Here is an 18,722-nt window from a genome sequence, read left to right as displayed (position 1 = left end):
AAAGAAATTGAATAAGATACAAATAAATTGCAGCATATACCATGGATATGATGGATAGGAAGAATTAACGTCATAAAATGTCTGTACTACCCAAAGCAATCAATAGATTCAACACAATTCCTATCAAAATCCCAATGACATATTTCATAGAACTATAACAAATAATCCAAAAATTTACATGGAACCACAAAAAACCCCAAGTAGTCTCAGCAATCTTGGGAAAGAACAATAACCATATTACTACCTGATACCAAAGTATACTACATGAAATCAAAGCACTATGTTACTGGCATAAAACCAGACACAAATGAACAGAATAGAGGCCCCGGAAACAAACACACACCTCTATGATCCTTTAATAATGGACAAAGAAGGCAAGAATATACGATGGGGTAGAGACAGTCTATTAAATAGTGTTGGGAAAATTGGACAGATACATGCAAAAAAAAAAAACGATCACCAACTTACACCATATACAAGAATAAACCCAAACTGGACTAAAGACAAATGTGAGACTTGCAGCCATAAAACTCCTAGATGAAAATAGGCAATAGAATCTTGGACATTTCTGTTAGCAATATTTTTTTTTATGATAAATCTTCTGGGCAAAGGAAACAAAAGGAAAAATGAGCGAATGGGACTGCATCAAACTAAAAAGGTTTGCACAGCAAAGGAAACTGTCAACAAAATGAAGAGACAACCCACTGAATGGGAGAAGATAACTGCCAATGACATATTCAATAAGGGGTAGATATCCACAATTTTTAAACAACTCAGCACCAAAATATATATGGGGTCTGTCCAGAAAATATCCAGCCGTGTAATGTGAAAAATAGAAGCATTTATTGAGGAAGATACAAGGAACATTCTGTGTAAGACAGTGACACCTCAGTCCCCTTCAAAGTAGGCACCTGGGGACCTCACACAGTTCTCCCAGTCACCATCAGCTGCTTCATCGTATTTTCCTGAATCTCATCAATGGTCTGAAATCTTCACTTTCAAAGATGGTTTTGAAAGTGAAGATGAGTTTGGGGAAAAACCAGAAGTCACAGGGTGCTGAATCTGAGCTGTAGCAGGGTGAGTCAACTGAGTTATTTGATGTGTCACAAAAAACTCTGCATGAGATGTGATGCAAGAGCGGGTGCATTGTCACGATGAAGCTGCCAATCACCAGTTGCTCATAGCTGTGGCCTTCTGAATCATCCAAATAGTTTCCGTGGGGGAATGTTCAAGCTTAACACAACATTGGATGCAGATTCGTTGCTTGTTCTACCTGCTCAGTCATTTTGAATGCAACAGCCAGAGTACAAGGTGTCTACTGCCCCCACTGACTACTACAGTGCAGTCATCATTGTTCACGCATGCACATTCCAGTCCTCTCTCCTTGGTCGCCACATTACATCAATGCTGCATAAACCATTCTCAATATATTAACAATGGCTGGACTTTTTCTGGACAGACTACATATAATTTATTTTTTAAGTATGTTTTATTGATTATGCTATTACAATTTTCCCAATATTTTCCCCTTTATTCCCCCTTAGCCCTACACCCCCCAACCCTACAACATTTCCTGCCCCCTTAGTTCATGTCCATGGGTTGTACATATAAGTTCTTTGACTTTGTTTGTCATACCATTCTTAACCTCTCCCCATCTATTTTATGCCTACCATTTATGCTTCTTATTCCCTGTACCTTTCCCGCCCATTCTTCCTCTCCTCCCCTCCATGATGTCCATTTCTCTGATTCTGAGCCTGTTCTAGTTTTTGCTTAGTTTATATGTTCTTTTTTTTTTTAGGTTCAATTGTTGATAGTTGTGAGTTTGTTGTCCTTTTACTGTTCATAGTTTTTGATCTTCTATTCCTTAGGTAAATCCCTTTAACATTTCATAATAACAAGAGCTTGGTGATGATGGACTCCTTTAACTTTACCTTATCTGGGAAGCACTTTATCTGGCCTTCCATTCTAAATGATAGCTTTGCTGGATAGAGTCATCTTTGATGTAGGTCCTCGCCTTTCGTGACTTCAAATACTTCTTTCCATCTCCTACTTACCTATAAGGTTTCTTTTGGGAAATCAGCCGAGAGTCTTATGGGAACTCCTTTGTAGGCAACTCTCCTTTCCTCTTGCAGCTTTTAAGATTCTCTCTTTATCTTAGGTAACTTAATGGTGATGTGCCTTGGTGTGTTCCTCTTTGGGTCCAATGTCTTTGGGACTCTCTGGGCTCCCTGGACTTCCTGGAAGTCTGTTTCCTTTGCCAGGTTGGGGAAGTTTTCCTTCATTATTTGTTCAAATTAATTTTCAACTTCTTGCTCTTGTTCTCCTTCTGGCACCCCTATGATTCTGATGTTAGAACATTTAAAGTTGTTCCAGAGTTTCCTAAGCCTCTCCTCATTGTTTGAATTCGTGTTTCTTTATTCTGTTCCAGTTGGGTTTTTATTTCTTCCTTTTGTTCCAGATCATTGAGTCCCAGTTTCCTTCCCTTCACTGTTGGTTCCCTGAATATTTTGCTTTATTTAACTTTGGGTAGCCTTCATTTGTTCCTTCATTTTGGAACTGAGCTAAATCACTTCTGTGAGCATCCTGATTACCAGTGTTTTAAACTCTGCATCAAACAGGTTGTCTTATCTCCTTGTCACTTAGCTCTTTTTTGGAGTTTTGTTCTGTTCTTTCATGTGGGCCATATTTCTTTGTCTTGGCACACCTATTATGTTGTAGGGGGGCAGGACATTAGGTATTCAGCCAGGCGAGGCAATCCTCTTTGCTGTGTTGTGGTGCTGACTGTGGGAGAGGGGTCAGAGAAGAAACCATGTGACTCACTTGGCTCTAGCCCCGCTTTTTTTTTTTTTTTAACTTTTTTTTATTGTTGTTCAAATACAGTTGCCTCCATTTTCCACCCCCACTCCCCCAACCCCAGCCATCCCTACTTCTCATTCTTGATCCTACACCTCTTTGGTTTTGTCCATGTGTCCTTTATAGATGTTCCTGAAAACCCTTCCCCCTTTTCCTGCTAATATCCCCTCCCCTCTGGTTACTGTCAGTTTGTTCTTAATTTCAATGTCTCAGGTTATATTTTGCTTGCTTGTTTGTTTTGTTGATTAGGTTCCACTTATAAATGAGATCATATGGTATTTGTCTTTCAGTGCCTGGCTTATTTCACTTAGCATAATGCTCTCCAGTTTCCTCCATGCTGTTGCAAAGTGTAGGAGCTCATTGTTTCCTTCTACTGTGTAGTATTCTATCATGTAAATGTACCATAGTTTTTTGATCCATTCACTTACTGATAGGCATTTTAGGTTGCTTCCCGCACTTACTAGCCCCACTTTCCAACAAACTCTGCTGTGTGAGACTGGGAGTTTCTCCTACCATAGCAACCCCCACAGTTGTTTACAGCTAGCATGAGTCTTTAGTTTCCCATTCAGCCAGCCCCTCCTCACTTGAGTGGTCCACAGCCTTGCCTTGGTTCCTGTCCTCCCACCCGGCTGCCCCCCTCTGTCCCTCCTACTGGCCTGGTGAATGTTTCTTTAATTCCTCTATTGTCGAAATTCCATATAGTTTGATTTTCTGGCACTTCTGGTTGTTTATTGTTTTTGATTGGTTGTTATCTTCCTTTTGGTTATGTGAGGAAGCAAAGGGTTTCTACCTACACCTCCATCTTGGCTGGAACTCCCCCCTAGTTGTAGTATTTTCTTATATTTTTTTGTAGTTCTGTCTCGTCCATTGTCACTTCTCAGTTTTTCTTTTTTTTTTTTAAGTCTTCTAATGTTCAATTATAATTATTCTTCTAAGATAATCAACTGCCATACAGGATGGCTCTTCCCACAGCAATCTAAAATGCCATTTTTCCTTTATATACACTTAGAAAATGTATGTCTTTACCAACTTGGAGGAAAAGCAAAATCCTGATTGTAGGGTTTCTCAAATTATAATGTTTTTCCCAAACTGGATTCAATAAGAGCATGGAGCCTTCATAGTCTCTCGGGCTTCTGCTTACATTAATGATCTGTTTTGGGACCAGGCTAGAGGGCTGGCATTCCATTGGAAGGCTGCCATTCATTGCTCCTGCTGCTACGGTAGGGAATTAAAAAATGAGAAACCATACTTGTCATCTGAAGAATTCTTTAACATTTGATTATGTGGTTAATAGAGACCAAGGCTGTGCCTTGATTTTCTCTCTGTGAAAGACATACTTTAAGTAAAAAATTTCTTGCAAATCATCATCTATTATCAGATATTGTAGAATTTTTATCATGGTATCATGGTATCTTTTCAAAAGAAAGAGAAAAGAAGTTCTTTGTAGGAGTTGTTTTGTTTGTTTGTTGTATATTAAATGTCAATGATCACAGAAACTTCTGACTTTTCTTCATTCTAGACCTGCATTGCTGAATATTTTATTGCTTTGACTTCAGTTCCCTGAGGGATCTTGGACAATGAGATTCCCCCCCCACACACCCATTTGGCCATAATTTGAAATTCCTTTGATAAATACTAAGTACTTTCACTTCCCAGGGTATAAAAATTCACCAGCTCGAGACTTACAAAGCCAGTTATCCAAAAGTGAAAGAAAAGAGACTGTAAGTCATCTCCTTTTGTTTCTACTTCTATTGTTTGGAGGGCCTCCACAGTTCTAGTATCTGTCCCATAACCAAATGTGGCCACTGCACATTGCTCCGATGCTTCTTTCAGAGTATCTCCCCATGTGTGTAACTGGGCATCCCCTGAATGATCCAAATACTGATACTTCCAGTTGACTGGAGGATACTTGGCCTTGGTCGCCTTCTGCTCCTCAAACTATAGTCTCTATTACCTTCTTCTTCCTGCATCACGATTTCCTCTCTCTTTTCATCTTGATGAGTCTGGTTAAAGGCTTATCAGTTTTGTCTAGGTTTTTAGGATGTGCTTTGGTGTGGTCTGAAGCTTTCCACCAGGTTGCCTGACTTTGGGGCCTTCTGGGAGGTGCAGGCCAATGTCAACCACTGCCTGTGCCCTACCTAGATGAGATAGGAGTTACAAGGAGTTGTCCAGATGGTTGCCACTTGTGCTGGGGTTGGAGGTATTTGGAAGAGGCCAAGTTGTGAACTGAGGCCACTGCCACTAGTGCTGGGCCTGGGGTCACGTATCAGGAGGTGCAGAGCACACTGAGGCCAGATGCTGCTTGTTGGAGGTTTGTGAACCTTTGGGAGAATTTAGGAGAGTCTGAAGCATGAGCCAAGATTGGCCATTTGTAAAGAACACTGAAGTGGCTTGAGTGGGCCTGCAAGTTGGGTGGGACAGAGTATCAGGGAATTACCAGGGCTGGGTTAATAGTGTTAGCCAAGGTAATGGAGACTCCGATATGGTGTTCACCTGTGCCTAAATATGGAGGGCTCAGAAAAGGAACAGTGGCCTCTGCCAGCATTTCTGTCTGGGAGAAAACTGCCCCTCCAGCCCTCACTCTGATGCCAGACAGGTTAGTTCTTCCTTGTATGTTTCAAGCTGCTGCTTCAGTGCTGGAACTCAGAGTGAGCTAGTCTGTCAGTGAGTAAGTTCCTGTGCGAGCCTTTGAAGAGGAACTCCCAGGACTCCAAAAGCTATCTGTCTCACTCACCCATAATCCCTGCTGGTTTTTACAGATAGAAGTTATGGGTACTTCTCTTCCCTGCACTGGTATACTGAGATGGGGGCCTGGTTTGGAACTGGGACCCCTTGCTCCTTTGAGGGAAACCTCTGTTGCTGAGATATTCCTCCTGATTTTAACAACCACATGAGGGTACAGGACCAGCCCATCCTGTGTATCTGCCCCTCCTACCAGTCTCCATGTGGCTGCTTCTTTGTATCCTTATGTATTGGACTTCAGTTTAGTTTTCAGGAGGCTCTCAATGATGATTTTTTTGTAATTTAGTTGTAATTTTTATGTAGTCATGGGAGGAGGTAAGTACAACGTTTTCCTACTCTGCCATCTTGACCAAAAGCTCAAACAATGCATATTTTTGGGAAATGATAATCAAGGACAATCCCTGGGTAATTTGTAGATTCTTATCATAAGCCCTGCAGGCATTTTTCACACCCTTCTCCCCACATCCCCATTTCTCAATTAAAGAAGACTAAAGCATGTATGTTTTTAAAAAAATGGGGAAGGTTTTCACAATTATTATTTTTAATGACATTATTATATTTTACTCTTGTAGCTTTCCAGGATATCTCCAATTAGTTAATAGTGAGTGAAAAAAAATCTTAAAACAAAATTACTTTAATTTTTCTTTCTTAAAATTTTTGTGCAATGCATTCTTTTGTCTTGTTTAAAACCAATGGAAAGATGACTGTAGGTATGCACCTACAGTGTTCCTGTTCTCACCCAGTGGGACTCTGGGTGAGAACAGGAACATAGGTATGTACCTGCTGCACAGGGGACCTGGGTGAGAGTGTGCTTTTTCCACAGGTCTCAGCCACCTTTGCAGCCAGTCTAGTAAGCAGCCCAGCCATTGGAGCATACCTCTCAGCCAGCTATGGAGACAGTCTTGTTGTACTGGTAGCCACAGTGGTGGCTCTTCTGGACATCTGCTTCATCTTGTTGGCTGTTCCAGAATCTTTACCGGAGAAAGTGAGACCACTCTCCTGGGGAGTTCAGATTACTTGGAAACAAGCAGACCCTTTTGCGGTAAATAAAATTATGGAAATACTTTTCTAAGTATCTTTCTAAGTCATGCAAATAAAAGAATACTTGCCCAACTTCAAGCATCCCAGCAGTTGTTAATCCATTTCTGTCTCCAGTAAAAATACAAAAAAAATAAATAAATTTACAAGGAAGGGATTGAGGTAGACTGTGCACCAAGGAATATATAGAATTGATATTCCGTAAGTCAGGCATGTGGTTATCACAATGGAAGAGAGAAAAACTGTCTATTTAATCCCTCCCTGAGGAGGGAAGACTTTTTTTGTTTTGTTTTTCGCATGGTGGCTTTTATTGCTTTTTTAACAAAATATGTGAAGGTGGCCATTTGAAGTAGTTGTTTTTATTCACTGAAATTCAAAAAGGATAAACGTATTTGGTCTGACTACTTATTTTCTAAGTTGTCGAAATACGTCCACTTAGACCAAAGGCTTTGAACTTGTTTTACAGATTGAATGGATTTTTTGTTTTCTAGAATGTTATTTATTTTTTTGGCATGGGAGAATCGTATTAACATCTCAAAAAAGTACTTAGAAGAAAACTACTCTCTCTCCCCTCTTGGTTGAAGAAAATATGTTCAGGAAAAAAATTAACCAGAGATTTGATTTTTGCTTTTTATCTCCCAAGTTTACCTTTTAGGAAAAATACCTGTAATAAGAAAACTAGCTCATCAGAAATTCTTTTCAAAAACACGCCCTTGGGGACCCTGCCCATTCTTTTTTAGCCCCATCTGTTTTGCCACATGGAGAAAGAAGGAAACCAGGCATACACCCACAGCTGGTCGGACCTCCCACCTAATTTGTCAGCTAGCTTACAGACAGATTGAATACTAACATGTTAAAGAATAGAGTGAATTTATGTGTAATGAAACCCCTATCTGTTTATAGCTTTAAAGAAGTTGTATTATGAATGAAAAAGACGAGATCTTCTTAAGTGGTTCTGGAGCATTGTGTTTTCAGGGTCTGTTTATAGGATGTTCAGGGTCTGTTTCAGGTTGTGAACCAGTATTGTTAAATGAAGATGAACAAGTGTGTGTATCTGCACGCACTTAAGCTGTAATATTTGAAATACATACCTAAGAAATTAGGAATCGTAACCTCAATAGAGAGATGGTGATATATTTAATGTTAAAGTTTTCTTCCTTTTATAATCCATTCAACCTTCGTTATCCACCTTAACAATAAAGCCATTATCGCAGAATATCAGCAACATTAGTTTCTATTTGCTTTTTTTAATTTTTCAGTTACAGTTGACGTACAATATTTTATTAGTTTCAGGTGTACACCCCTGTGATTAGACATTATATAACTTATTAAATGATCATCCTGATAAGTTTTGTACCCATGTGACACCATACATGTTATTAGAATATTATTAACTATATTTACTATGCTGTTTGCTTTTTATGTCTCTTTCTGCTTTTTCCTAGTCACTGAAGAAAGTTGGAAAAGATTCTACCGTCTTACTAATCTGCATTACCGTGTTTCTTTCTTACCTTCCTGAAGCTGGACAGTATTCAAGTTTTTTTCTCTATCTCAGGCAGGTGGGTAGTGGGTGCCTAGTGGCTTTTGAACATAAGGAAAATTAAGATTGGCTTCTGTCTAAAGGTATTTGGGGAAAATTCAGTGTAAAGAACAATAATTGTGTAAACTTGTTCCAAGTTATAAATGTAGGTGCTGACATATAATTAGTAGGCACGAAACCTTTAATGCAATGATGTTTTAAAATATAGTAAAATGTTTATTGTGGAAAAAAATTCCTTGAGAGTTATACATAAAGAAAATTAGCAGAAAGAATTTATCATAATGTCTTAAATCTTTATATTTTTAATATTTATTTATTCTTAGAGGAGAAGGGAGGGAGAAAGAAAGGTCAATAACCATCGATGTGTGAGAGAAACATTCATCAGTTGCCTCTCATACATGCCTCAGCTGGGACCTGGCCCACAGCCCAGGCATGTGCCCTGACCAGGAACTGAACCAGTGACCTTTTGTTTTGTGGGAGGACACACAACCAACTGAGCCATTACCAAAAAGGCTAACATTTTAAATCTTTGATAATATCCATTAAATTTTACAGAGAGGAAAAGTTTACTTCAAAGTACCCTGCCAGCTTGGTGAGCCATCCTTAGTAGACCACAGTTCAGTGTTGCTGTGGATTCCAAGGTGGCTCACAAACAATAATCAAAGTAATCTTCTGTGTCCTCTTACTTTTTCCTCTTTAAAAACTTATACTTTATACCCTCAAAAGGAAACTGACTTAGGACATTTTTTTTAAGTTCCTTTTTCCAGCTTTTCTTTCAGGTTTCTGAGATTGCTGAGACCGGAGTCACTTTCCCTTGCAGTTCAGCCTTGGTCTTTTACTGATTTCACTGGAAGTCCTAATCATTTACTCTACTTGTCAGAGGAGTCCTCCTTAGATGAATTCCTCTATTTTGGAGATATTTTTATTTTTATATATTTTTAAAAGATTTTATTTATTTATTTTTAGAGAGAGGGGAAGTGAGGGAGAAAAAGAGGTAGAGAAACATCAATGTGTGGTTGCCTCTCACGTACCCCCTACTGGGGACACAGCCTGCAACCCAGGCATCTGCCCTGACTGGGAATTGAACCAACAACCCTTTGGTTCACAGGCTGGCACTCAATCCACTGAGCCCCACCAGCCAGGGCTGTCTATTTTGGAGATATTTTTAAATGAAACTAATTAAATTTGCCATTTTAATACTTTTGCTGAGATTATGACACTAATATTTTGCATGGCAGCATATAAGTAAAACTACTTTCAAGCAGTTCTGTTTTGTTCATTTTGCTGGGTGGGTGCTAGAGATTTAGAGGGAAGAGTGGTGATGGTTTAATTGTGCCTTGAATTAAATATGCATTTAATGTAGAAAAAAGGGGAAAGCCCAAACAAGAGGGTGAAAAATCATGTCTCATCTACTCACGTGTATAATAAAGAACTGTGAATAACTTTTCTACCCTTTTTCCCTATATACATATGCTTATTATCACTACCATGACCACCAATAGTTACCACAGATTGGAATCATTCTGTTATTTTGTATTTGTGCTTACTTTAAAGAAGTTTAACACACATTTTAATTAAAGTTGCATTTGATGTTTGTAAGTCTTTTATCTGATAAGGATCTTATTTCCAGTGTATGTGTAGAACTCTTACGACTCAATAAAAAGACAACTAACTCAACTGAAAAATTAGGCAAAGGGTTTTAAATAGGTGTTTCTCCAAGGAAGGGTATATAAATAGACCAAAAGTCCATAAAAATATGCTCAACATCATTAGCCATTAAGGAAATGCAAATGAAAACAAGATACCACTTTACACCTGTTAAGTGGCTTAATCAAAAAAACTGACAAGGATATGGAGATCTTCATAATGCTAGTGGGAATATAAATGCTGTAGCCACTGTGGGAAACAGGTCCTCGAAGTGTTCAACATAGGATTCCTAGCAAACCTTTTCTTAGGTATATAGCCAAGAGAAATGAAAAAAAGCGTATCTATACAGACACTTCTGTGCAAACTATTATTCATAATAGCCTAAAAGTAGAAACAACCTATTAAGTTGACAAAAGAGTTCATTTATTTTTTTTCCTGTGAGATGGCTCTAGTAGCACTTAGTTGTCTTTAACTTCACTTGAAACAATTTTGTTGGATTATATTGTGACAGCTGTCATATCAGTGTACATTTAAAAAAACTTAATCAAAATTGGTGAATTTTTGTATAGCCATTTTAATATTGAAGATGGAAGAAAATACGCAACATTTTTGTCATATTATGCTTTATTATTTCAAGAATGGTACAAACACAAGTGAAACGCAAAAAAAAGACTTGTGCAGTGTATGGAGAAAGTGCTGTTGCTGGTCAAACGTGTCAAAAGTGGTTTGCGAAGTTTCATGTTGGAGATCTCTCACTGGAGTACACTCCACAGTCGGGTAGACCAGTTAAAGTTGATAGCAATCACATCAAGACAGTACTGAGAACAATTAATGTTATATCACACCGGACATAGCCAACATACTCAAAATATCCAAATCAATAAAGTTATTGGTGAAAATGAAAAATATGTCTTTTATTTTATGGGGAAAAAATACTAAACAGACTTTCTGGCCAACCCAGTATTGCAGGGGTGTCAAACTCATTTTCACCAGGGGTTAGGGTTAGTCGTAGTTGCCTTTAAAGGGCCGAATGTAGAGCTCCTTGCCCCTAGGTAAGGAGTAGTTACATTTATACAGTCCTAAAATTACATTCAGTCCTTTGAAGGCAACCACAAGGCTGATGTGGTCCCCGGTGAAAATGAGTTTGACACCCTTGCAATATTGTATATCAACTCGTGAAATGGATCATCAAATGTGGTATATTTATACACAGGAATGTTACTATTTCTCAATTAAAAGCAATGACATGGGCAAAAGTAGGTTTACAGTTGTACAAAAATAATAAGTAGTAACAACAATACTATATCATGTACTCACAACTGTGAACCTACTTTTGCCCACTCCTGTATATTCTTGTGAGGTTTTCTTTGTCAAGTGTTTTAAGTGTTAACAAATTTACAGATGTTTTTATATAATCCATGTTGTTTTAGATTTATTTACACATTTACTATTTCTTTTTTAATGAAGTAAAATTAACATATGTACTACTTTAATGGCTCTTCATTATCATAAGTCATTGAGATTGCTTTCATTCTATGTAAAGAACATCTTTTCTTTAAGTGCATACCTGCCATTTACAAAATTAATCAGCTCCCTGCCTCTCACTGCCTTCCTGCTTTCCTTCCATCCTCCCCACCCCACTCTTTTTGTCTGAAAATGCCTTTAATTCTAACCTGCATTGTTTGGAAGGATAATGTTTCTTTTTCTATTTTTCTGTTCATGCAATTCAGCCCTTGACCTTTTCATCTTTAATCATTTTTTTCTTTTCAGTTTATTTAAACTTAAAAAATGTTTACCCACTTCTTATTACCCACCCCCACCTGCAACCACCAATAAGTTATCTGTATTTATATGCTTTTTTCTTCTTAATTTAAGATTCCACATACAAACAAGATCACATGGTATCTGTCTTTCTCTCTCTGACTTACTTCACTTGAGCATAATGCCCTGGAGATCCATATATATTGTTGCAAATGGCAAGATCTCATTCTCTTTTAATAATATTTCTCTGGGTGTACATGTGTGTGTACACCACACCTTTATCCATTTACCCATCAATAGAAACTTTTTTATGGATTTACACAACATATTTTTTTATCCTTTTATCCATTAGTGGCTACTTAAGTTGTTATATTATCTTGGCTATAGTAAATGACACTGTAGTGAACATGGGGTGCATAAATATTTTCAAGTTAGTGTTTTGGGTTTTTTTAAATAAATGTCCAGAAGTGGAATTGCTGGATTGTATGGTAGTTCTATCTTTAATTGTTTGAGGAACCCTCCATACTGTTTTCCATAATGGTTGTACCAGTTTCTATTCCTACTAACAGTGCATGTGGATTCCCTTTTTTTTTAATCCTTGCCAACACTTGTAATTTCTTCTCTTTTTGATAATATCCATTTTAACTAACACAAGATAATATCATTGTAGTTTTGACTTGCATTTCTCTAATGATTACAGATATCAGTATCTTTACATGTAAGGCCATCTTCATGTCTTCTTTGGAAAAATCTGTATTCACTTTGATGCCCTTTTTTTTTGTGCTATTGAGTTCCATGAATTCTTTATATATTTTGGGTATCAGACCCTTGTCAGATATGATATCCAATTATTTCCTCCTATCCATTAGTTTGCTTTTTCATTTCGTGGATGACTTCCTTTTCAGTTTGCTATAGTTCCACTTGTTTGTTTTTGGTTTTGTTGCTGTTGATTTTGGTGTCATATTCACAAAATCATTGCCAAGACCTATATCAAGGAGTATACTGCCTATATTTTCTTATAGGAGTTTTTTTGCTTTCAGGTCCTGCATTCAAGTCCTTAACCTATTTTCCATTAATTTTCGTATATGGTGTAAAAAGGTGGTCTAGTTTCATTCTTTTACTTGGGATTTCTATTTATCTAATATTTATTTATTTATTTATTTATTTCACTCAAAACTTCCTTTTTTAACAAAAATCTTCTATTTTTTAAATTTTTGTTCAAGTACACTTGTCTCCATGTTACTCACCCACCACACCCACCCTCCCCACCCCTCCCTGCTTCCAATCCTTAAACCTACACCCTTTGGCTGTCTCCATGTGTCCTTTATATCCTTCCCCCTATGTCCTGAAAATCCTTCCCCCTTTTCCCCCTACCCTCCTATCTGGTTACTGTCAGTTTGTTCTTTATTTCAATGTCTCTGGTTATATTTTGTTTGCTTTCTTCTTTTGTTGATTAGGTTCTAGTTAAAGGTGAGATCATATGGTATTTGTCCCTCACCACCTGGCTTATTTCACTTAGCATAATGCTCACCAGTTCCTTCCATGCTGTTGCAAAGGGTAGGAGCTCCTTTCTCTCTGCTGCATAGTATTCCATTGTGTAAATGTACCACTTTTTTTTATCCACTCATTTACTGATGGGCACTTAGGTTGCTTCCAGTACTTGGCTATTGTAAATTGTGCTGCTATGAACACTGGGGTGCATAGGTTCTTTTGGATTGGTGTTTCCGGGTTCTTAGGATATAATCCCCACAATGGAACTGCCGGGTCAAAAGGCAGTTCCATTTTTAGTTTTCTGAGGAAATTCCATACTGTTTTCCACAGTGGCTGCACCAGTCTGCATTCCCACCAACAGTGTACTAGGGTTCCCTTTTCTCCACATCCTCTCCAACACTTGTTTGTTGAATTGTTTATGAAGGCCATTCTCACCAGTGTGAACTGGTATCTCATTGTGGTTTTAATTTGCATCTCTCTGATGGCTAGTGATGCTGAGCATCTTTTCTTATATCTCTGGGTCCTCTGTATGTCCTCCTTGGAGAAGTGTCTGTTTAAGTCTTTTGCCCATTTGTTAATTAGGTTTTTTTTATCCTGGAGTGGAGTTGTGTGAGTTCTTTATATATTTTGGAGATCACACCCTTGTCTGAGATATCAATGGTAAATATGTTTTCTCATGTAGTTGGTTTTCTTTTCATTTTAATGCTGTTTTCTTTAATCATGCAGAAGCTTTTTAGTTTGATGAGATCCCATTTGTTTATTCTTTCTTTTATGTCCCTTGCTAGGGACATATCAGTGAAAATATTGCTGTGTGGAATGTCTGAGATTTTCCTGCCTGTGTTCTTCTGAAGGACTTTTATGGTGTCACAACTTATATTTAAGTCTTTATCCACCTTGAGTTTATTTTTGTGTATGGTGTAAGTTGGTGTTCAAGTTTTTTTTTTTTTTGCATTGAGCTCTCCAGGTGTCCCAACACCATTTATTAAAGAGGTGATTTTACTGCATTTTATGCTTCTGTCCCCTTTGTTGAATATTAATTGGCCATAGAGACTTGGGTTTATTCCTGGGCTCTCAGTTCTGTTCCATTGGTCTGTATGTCTGTTTTTATGCCAATACCAGGCTGTTTTGATTACAGCCTGGTATTGGCACAAAGGCCTGGATTACAAAGGCCTATTACAAAGGCCTAGTGGCCTTGTAATACACTTTGATATCAAGTATTGTGATCCCTCCTACTTTGTTCTTTTCTTAAAATTGCTGCTGCTACTTCGGGTGTTTTATGGTTTCATATAAATTTCTGAAATGTTTGTTCTATATCTGAGAAATGTGTCATTGGTACTTTAATAAGGATCTATAAATTACTTTGGGTAGTATGGACATTTTGATGTCCATATGATAGGGATACCAGATGGAACAGAAGAAGAGCAAGGGATAGAAAACGTGTTTGAAAAAGTAATGATGGAAAACTTCCCTAATTTGATGAGCCTCCTGTTAACTTTAAACCCGCCCAGTGGGTTATGCTGGTCTTCCTGGATGCTGCAGGCAGAGGGGGTGGGGATAAGTTTTTTTCCCTTTCTTGTGGTTCTAGGAATACGAGAGCGGGGGTTCCTCAGTCTGGGCTACAATATTCACAGGTGCCCAGCCTTCTGCCCAAGCTTTTAGAGCACTGCACAGCCCATATTGTCCATATGCCCCTGTCTGTCATCTTTAATCCACCTCGTGGGGCCACCCTTTGATCAGTCCATGAGGTGCACCAAGCGAGAGCAACTTGCACCCCTCCTCCTCCCACTTTGCTGGCATAGGCGCTATGCTCCCACAAGGTTCATTCAGGGCAGTTTAGTTCCCCTGTTAAATGAACTCTCTGGGGACTGCTACCTCTCTGAGCCCCTGCTACTCCATTTTTTATGAGTCCACGAGGCACCCTGATTTGGAACAAATTGTACCCCCCCTTCCTCTTCGCTGGCCCAGAGGAGGTGCACAAGATGACCTTGCATAGCAGCTGAGACCCTTTTTCTCTTTTGCAAATTCCCTTGGGCTGCCGGTGACTGTACCTAACAAATGCCCGGCTTTCCACACAGGCCAACGCTCTGGCCAGTCACGGCTCAACTCTTCTCCCATCTCTAGGTGTCACCTGGCTCCCTAATTTCTCTGGTATTGTCCCAGCCAGCGACCACAGTCCCAACCAGGGGAATGCTGCCTGCTGTGGGTCTCCCACAGTGTCTTTATTCCCTCAGTGACTTCAAGCATCCAGGTCTGGTCTCTCTTGGTGCAGAACTGGTTTCCCTGCTCTGGGAGGGCAGGGACCTGTGAAGTTACAATCAGTGACCTGTCTATCCTCCAAAGCTTCTGAGGTAGCTGTGGTCCCTGTTGCAGAGCCCAAGGAGCTCTGCAGTCATGGACTCCCATGTGAGGCCCAGGGACCTTCCCGTCAGCCAACAAACTCTCTTACTGTCTGTTTTTAAACATCGTCTGCAATCTTTGGCCTCCAAACTTAATATAAGCTGGGATTCCATTGGCTGTTCACTCTGTTCTTCAGAATATTGGCTTGGTGTTTCAGTTAGGTGCAGGAGCAAGTGGGTTCAGTTCCCACCTACTTCACTGCCATCTTCAGAGCTCTTATTTATTTTTTGAAATCATTTTTTATTGTTATTCTATTATAGTTGTCCCAATTTTCCCCCTGCCCTTCTCTGCCCATCTCCATCCCAACTTCCACAGTCAATTCCCGCACTGTTGTCCATGTCCATGGGTCATTCATACATGTTCTTTGTCTACACCCTTTGCTTTCTTTCCCCTATTAGCCCCCTTCTCCCTCACCTCTGGTCACTGTCAGATTGTTCCTTATTTCCATGTCTCTGGTTCTATTTTGTTTGTTAGTTTATTTTGTTCATTAGATTCCACTTATAAGAAATAATATGGTATTTGTCTTTCGCTGATTGGATTATTTCACTTAGCATATTCTCTAGTTCCATACATACTGTCACAGAAGAAGGTAGGAGTTCCTTCTTTCTTTCTGCTGCATAGTATTCCATTGTGTAAATGTACCACAGTTTTTTAATCCACCATTTACTGGTGGGCACTTAGGCTATTTCCACACTTGACTGTTATAAATACCCTTGCTGTGAACATAGGGGTGCATGAGTTCTTTTCAATTGGTGGTTCAGGATTCTTAGGGTATGTTCCCAACAGTGGATTGCTGGCTCAAAAGGCAGTTCCATCTTTAGCTTTTTATGGAATTTCCGTACTGTTTTCCATAGTGGCTGCACCAGTCTGCATTCCCACCAACAATGTACTAGGGTTCCCTTTTCTCTGCATCCTTGCCAGCACTTGTTTTATGTTGATTTATGAATGATAGCCATTCTCACAAGTGTAAGGTATCTCATTGTGGTTTTAATTTGCATCTCTCTGATGGCTAGTATATTGAGCATCTTTTCATATGTTTGTGGGCCATCTGTATGTCCTCCTTGGAGAAGTATCTATTCAGATCCTTCAGCCATTTTTTAATTGGATTGTTTGTCTTCCTGGTGTTGAGTCGTATGAGTTCTTTATATATTTTGGAGATTAAACCATTGTCTGATGGATCATTGGCAAATATATTCTCCCATACAGTTGATTTCCTTTCCATTTTGATTTTGGTTTCTCTAGCTGAACAGAAGGTTTTTAGTTTGATGTAGTCCATTTGTTTATTTTATCCTTTATTTCTGTTGCCCTAGACAATATATCAGCAAAAATATTAGTATATGGGGTATCTGAAATATTTCTGTATATGTTTTCATCTGTGGGTTTTATGGTGTCATGGCTTTTATTAAGTCTTTTACCCATTTTGAGTTTATTCTTGTGTATGGTGAAAGTTGCTGGTTTGGTGTCATTTTATTACAGGTACCAGTCCAGTTGTCCCAACACCTTTTATTGAAGAGGCTTTCTTTACTCCATTGTATGTGTCTGCCCTCTTTGTCAAAAATTAACTGATTGTAGATTCATGGGTTTATTTCTGGGCTCTCTATTCTGTTCCATTGATCTATGTGTCTGTTTTTATGCCACTAGCATACTGCTTTGATTACAGTGGCCTTGTAGTATAGTTTGATATCAGGTATTGTGATCCCTCCAATGCTGTTCTTCGTTCTTAGGATTGCTGAGGCTAATCAGGGTCTTTTTTGGTTCCATATAAATTTTTGAAATATTCTTGATTTGTAAAGTATGCTGTTGGTATTTTAATAGGGATTAGATTGAATCTATAGATAGCTTTGGGTAGTATGGACATTTTAATGATGTCAATTCTTCTAATTCATGAACGTGAAGTATACATCCTATTATTTGTATCTTTGTCAATTTCTTCAGTGTTCTGTAGTTTTCTGAGTAAGGTCTTTTAACTCCTTGGTTAAATTTATTCCTAAGTACTTTTTTTTTTTTGTTGCTGTAGTAAATGAAATTTTTTCCTAGTTTCTCTTTCTGATATTTCATTGTTGTACAAAAATGTCTTCGATTTCTGTATATTGACTGTATTCTGCTATTTTGTCAACTTCTCTTACTAGGTCGAGTAGTGTTTTTGTTGGAGACTATAGGGTTTTGTATACGTACACTATGATATAATCTGCAAACAGTGACAGTGGTACGTCCTCCTTTCTAATTTGGATGCCTTTTATTTATTTTTCTTGTGTAAACACCGTAGCTAGAACTTCTAGTACTACGTTGAATAAGAATGGTGAAAGCAGACAACCTTGTCTTGTTCCTGATCTTAGAGGGGAAACTTTTAGTTTTTGCCCCTTGAGTATGATGTTGGCTGTAGGTTTCTTGTATATTGCTTTCATTATGTTGAGGTATGCTCTGTCTATTCCCACTTTCCTATGTGTTTTATCATAAATTGGTGCTTGATTTTTATAAAATGCTTTTTCAGCTTCTGTTGATATGATCATGTGATTTTTGTCCTTCATTTTGTTTATGTGGTGTAAAACTTGTACTGATTTATGAATATTGTACCATCCTACTCTCCTAGGGATGAATCTCACTTGATCATGGTGTGTGATCTTTTAATGTATTTCTGAATCCAGAGTGCCAGTATTTTGTTGAGGATTTTAGTAGCTATGTTCATGAGAGATATTAGCCTGTAGTTTTCTTTGTATTTTGTGTCTAACCTGGTTTTGGAATTAGGATGATACCCCCTCATAAAGAGAGTTTGAGAGTCTTCCTTCTTCCTGAATTTTTTGGAATAGTTTGAGGAGGGTAGGAGTTAGGTCTTTAAATACTCATTGAAATTCACCTGTGAAGCCATCTTCACAGGCTTGTGTGTGGTGAGTTTTTAAAAACTGCTTCTGTTTCGCTTGTTGTTAGTTAATGCAGGCTTCTGCTTCTTCTGGATTCAGTTTGGCAGATTGTATATTTCTAGAAATTTGTGCACTATGCCCAGGTTGTCCAATTTCTTGGCATAAAGTTCATAGGAATTTCTTAAAATCATTTGTATTTCTGTGGTATCAGTTGTAACTTCTCTTTCATTTCTGATTGTGTTTATTTGGGTCCTCTCTCTTTTTTTCTTGATGAGCCTGCTTAAAGGCTTGTTGGTTTTGTTTATCTTTTCAAAGAACCAGCTCCTGGATTTATTGATCATTAAAATTGTTTTTTTAGTTTCTATGTCATTTAGTTCTGCCCTGATCTTATTTCC

The 18,722-nt window shown here is 38.4% G+C and overlaps 1 protein-coding gene and 1 pseudogene across 6 annotated transcripts in view; one reads left to right on the top strand and one right to left on the bottom strand.

The window, feature by feature from the left end:
- MFSD14B (major facilitator superfamily domain containing 14B) overlaps positions 1-18,722 on the top strand; it is a 184,973-nt gene that overhangs the window by 98,995 nt on the left and 67,256 nt on the right. For all 6 annotated transcript variants that reach the window (XM_053920618.2, XM_045188073.3, XM_045188070.3 and 3 more), the window contains 2 exons: positions 6,419-6,637; positions 8,079-8,192. In XM_053920618.2, coding sequence (XP_053776593.1) covers positions 6,419-6,637; positions 8,079-8,192 — 333 coding nt within the window. The remainder of the gene's footprint in view (positions 1-6,418; positions 6,638-8,078; positions 8,193-18,722) is intronic.
- Positions 3,049-4,911, bottom strand: LOC112323134 (protein archease pseudogene; annotated as a pseudogene).

Source organism: Desmodus rotundus, chromosome 3, assembly GCF_022682495.2.
Source record: "Desmodus rotundus isolate HL8 chromosome 3, HLdesRot8A.1, whole genome shotgun sequence".
Classification (NCBI taxonomy): Eukaryota; Metazoa; Chordata; class Mammalia; order Chiroptera; family Phyllostomidae; genus Desmodus; species Desmodus rotundus.
Note: the sequence above shows the minus strand (reverse complement) of the source record. Positions and strands in the feature narration are given on the sequence as shown.